Genomic DNA, 3,863 nt, shown 5'->3' with positions numbered 1-3,863 from the left:
CACGCGCTGGTCTTTCGCTGAGGACGTAAAGTGCGCGTCACGGACGGCAACTCCAGCGACCAACGAGTTTATTATGTCTGGAAAAGCTTTGAGCAAATACTAGGGCAATTTAGGGACAGAGCAACTATTGAAGACATAAGCCAACAATTGAATTACACTGTGCGAAAGAGACATAGATACATTTATTCATTTTCAGTCAAATTGGTGTTTCGGCATATATAGTCATTTATTAGTTTCAGACAAAAAACGCGTTTCATGGTAAACTACAGAAAAGCAGCCACCACTACACATACTAGCAGCATTTGTAGTTGTTGCTGTACTTTTAGGCTCACGGTAACGACTTACAAATACTACAGTTACCAAAAACATTAGCCATAACTGGTTTACTCATTTTCCTTTATAGACTGAGAAATGAAACTGATTCACTCATCATTCATCATTTATTTGAATACATCTTTTCGGGGCTAGATTTGATGTTATTTAACTCTGGACAAAGAAAAAAAAAAGAAAAATATGAAAAATGGGGGTGAAAGTTGAAACATTCATTAAAACAGATTTGGCAAATCCACTGTAGTTGAAGAATTGTTCTGATAGATACTGTTCCTACCTACAGTGTTATTACTTTTATTATATTAATAATCGTAGGCTGGAATCTGGGTTGTTTGGTAATTTGATTAGTACAGATTGGACAGAAATAAATCAATGGTTTGCAGCGCCCCTTAGCGGATAACAACTGCCCTGAATACCAGAAGTCAGCGCCAGAAATACGTTTCAGATTTTAAGATTTTAACGTTTTATGTTACTACGGGGCTAGAAATGTATAGGAACAGACTACCATATGTTTTTCGATTTTCAACTTAAAATATATGTAAACAAATTCCTGACAATCACAGCGCATGCGCCATGGCTTTTAAAGCTTGAACCCGGAAGTAGTCTTGGTGTGTTTCTAAATACATGGTTTAGATAATCGTTCTTCCCTGTAACCTAGAGTCGATGTGAAAATGGGTATTAAAATAGAGGTGTTTAGAGTAAGTAGCATATATTCCTAAACTATGTCCAGTATATGTTTTACTGTAACTATGTGTTTTACTGTGTATTGGTTTAAAATCGTGCAAACAACCCGATATTTTGATCTAGCTAGTAATTACCATAAAGCTAACTGTATTCACGATGGGATAGTTTTCCACCATAACTTATTTGTGTACTTTTATTTGTGATTTGAGCAGATGATGCTCTATCTGAGCTTTCCGGTGGCTATGTTCTGGATCTCTAATCAAGCAGAATATTTTGAAGAATACGTAGTGAAAAGAAAGGTCAGTAGTGTTTTCTTTTTGACTGTTTATATATCTGTAGCTTCTTATCCCATCATTTACAGTCGATCAGTCAACTTATTGAGGTTTTGTGTGCTTCTTGTAACAAATGTCTCTTTCCCTGTACTTTTTAATCTTTTCTGGTATCCAGAGGGAGATCTTCCCCCCAGACGACAAACTGAAAGTAAGTTTAACACACAGAGCTCAAAGTGTTTATTGTCAGTACTGCCTATAAAAATAATCACGAGTTGTATGGAAGTAACTACACACAAAAAAACTCACTACTATAAACTATATGTTAATTCGACGTTTTCAGCAACTTCTATTCTGCATTCCACGTTTTTTGCAAAGGTTGTTCAAGGTTATTTCTTTATTTATTTTCAGAGGAAAGAGTTGGAGGACTTCAAAGAGCGAATGCGTGTTCTCAAGGAGCAACGGATATTAAAACAGATCTCTGCTGAGTCAGAGAACTGAGAAACGTTTGCTGAAAACCTCTAATTACTGCCAGTGAACCTTTATCTAGCAGTGTTGGCAGTGTTTTGTTTTCAGACTGGAGTAAGGCCACTCACATCAGACTTAACATATGATGTGCTGGCTGTTCTCTGGGGATAAATTATGCTCAATGTGTTTATATTATTATGTCTATACTTTGTTTGGTTTAGTTTATTTGACGTCTAATTGCTGTGATTGCATTGTTATAATTATTTGACTTACATATGCAGTTGGATATAATGTAACTACTATGATTTATTCTGGGACACACAGTGCCTGTAAAATGTCTTCACCTTCTGGACTTTTGCAAGTTTAGCATGTTACATTGTATCACTAGATTTTTTTGGCACTGATCAATACAAAGAAAGTTTAATATCAAAACATGATCTCAAACATAAAATACAAAGCTGATATTCACCTTGTTTGAAGCAATATTTATTAGAGCCACCTGTTGCAGTAAATATTGTCTATGTAAATAATTACTATGTTGTAAAGTCATGGAGCTTTAGCATCATGCTTTGTGTTTACTTACTAGAAAATCCATTTTACATCAAGTCACAGTTCACTTAAAAACTGTAGGAAATTTTCCTCTGACTTGCATTCGTTATAAGCTTTTCCTTACAATGAATGCAAGTTACAAGACTTCATAAAGTCTTGTCAAGAACATCACCACAGAATTATGTCCTTGCCGCAAGAATTTACACCGAAGTTATTTGGTTTATTCTGCAGCATCTACTCAGATTCTAATATTACTTGAGACTATATCACACAATTAGAGCCTATTTATACTATAACTATATTTAAAAAACAAAAGGGAATACATTTATACCGACTTAGAAACAATGTCATCAGATGCAATAACTATCTAAATAAGGAGTTGGTGCAGTGCAGAAAGTGTCTCTAATTTAAAGTCCATAGACAAAACTTCAAAAACAACAAATTATTTCCCACACATTTGACTATGGTGTCATTTAAAAAAAAAATGTTTCAAGTATTAATTGGGTGGTTTTATAGTGAAAGAGCACCGTTGGTTGCCATTTACACTCAATGGCCACTTGTCTGCTATTAGGTTCTAGTACTGGGTGAGATCCTCTTTTGCCTTCAGAACTGCATCATCTTTTGTGGTATACATTTAACAAGGTGCTGAAAACGATTACAAGGTAGGATGGATTTATTCTGTTATGTTATTTACATCAACTTCTGATCCTACCATCTAAATATTGCAGCAGAAATCGAGACTCGTCATACTAGCATCGTTTTTCCAGTCTTCTGTTGTCCAATTAGGGTGCTCCCTGTGTGAAATGTATCTTCAGTTTTCTGTTCTTAGTTGACAGGAGTGGCACACTAGGTGTGGTGTGTTGCTGTACTCATCTGCTTCAAGTTTTGACGTTTTTGTGTTTAGAGATGCTCCTCTGCATACCTTGGTTGTAATTAATTATTTTTCAAGTTACTGTTTCCTTTAAACCACTCTGGCTTTTCTATTCTGATCTCTGGCCTCAACAAGGTGTTTGAACCCACATATTTGCGTTAATGAGCATTCGAACAGGTAAACCTAACAAAGTCAGCAGTAAGTCTGTGAATTGGGTGCTGAATAGCAGTAAGACAATGTGTTTATAATTTTGGATGTTTTAAGAGGTAACACTTTTCATATGTGTAAAAATATGAATTCATGAATCATTTTGAATATGACATCTTAAGCGCACAACTACACCATGTCACTCTTCAGACCAACACAGATCTCTGATCTGACAGGCCTGTGCTTTTCCTATACAGACACTTTTAATTCTCACACACTGACTAACTGCGCTTCTCATCCATCAGGATCAAGTGATGACATGTTTTTCCTAATGCTTGTCAGATGATATATTTGGCAATGATAAGTGGCCAGTTGGATGTCTTACAGACTGCCTCCTGAGACACTGGTGGGAGCGAGTGTGTATTTCTTTGTGGCAGCTGTTTCCTCTTCATAGCCGCCATTCATTTGGACAGTCCTAATGTGGCGTTATAAAATTTTACGATGTGAAATGCTTATAAATAGTTTTTCATAATCTGACTAATACA

The 3,863-nt window shown here is 35.8% G+C and overlaps 1 protein-coding gene across 1 annotated transcript; it reads left to right on the top strand.

The window, feature by feature from the left end:
- Nucleotides 1–907: 907 nt before the first annotated feature.
- Nucleotides 908–2,304, top strand: LOC113156763 (protein PET100 homolog, mitochondrial). The gene is made up of 4 exons (XM_026352068.1): nucleotides 908–1,028; nucleotides 1,227–1,313; nucleotides 1,462–1,494; nucleotides 1,695–2,304. Exons 1-4 carry the CDS (start codon nucleotides 1,002–1,004, stop codon nucleotides 1,782–1,784), a joined length of 237 nt encoding a protein of 78 aa, XP_026207853.1. The 5' UTR covers nucleotides 908–1,001; the 3' UTR covers nucleotides 1,785–2,304.
- The last annotated feature ends 1,559 nt before the right edge of the window (nucleotides 2,305–3,863 follow it).

The sequence above is a fragment of the Anabas testudineus genome, chromosome 8, assembly GCF_900324465.2.
Source record: "Anabas testudineus chromosome 8, fAnaTes1.2, whole genome shotgun sequence".
Lineage (NCBI taxonomy): Eukaryota > Metazoa > Chordata > Actinopteri > Anabantiformes > Anabantidae > Anabas > Anabas testudineus.
The sequence above is the reverse complement of the archived record's forward strand: the minus strand, read 5'-3'. Positions and strand labels throughout refer to the sequence as shown.

Bases quoted from the DNA above. Each gene is read 5' to 3' on its own strand.
- LOC113156763 (XM_026352068.1), top strand. From the start codon at position 1,002: ATGGGTATTAAAATAGAGGTGTTTAGA. The intron at 1,029-1,226 runs GTAAGTAGCATA...TGATTTGAGCAG, and splicing joins TTAAAATAGAGGTGTTTAGA to ATGATGCTCTATCTGAGCTT. The intron at 1,314-1,461 runs GTCAGTAGTGTT...TCTGGTATCCAG, and splicing joins AATACGTAGTGAAAAGAAAG to AGGGAGATCTTCCCCCCAGA.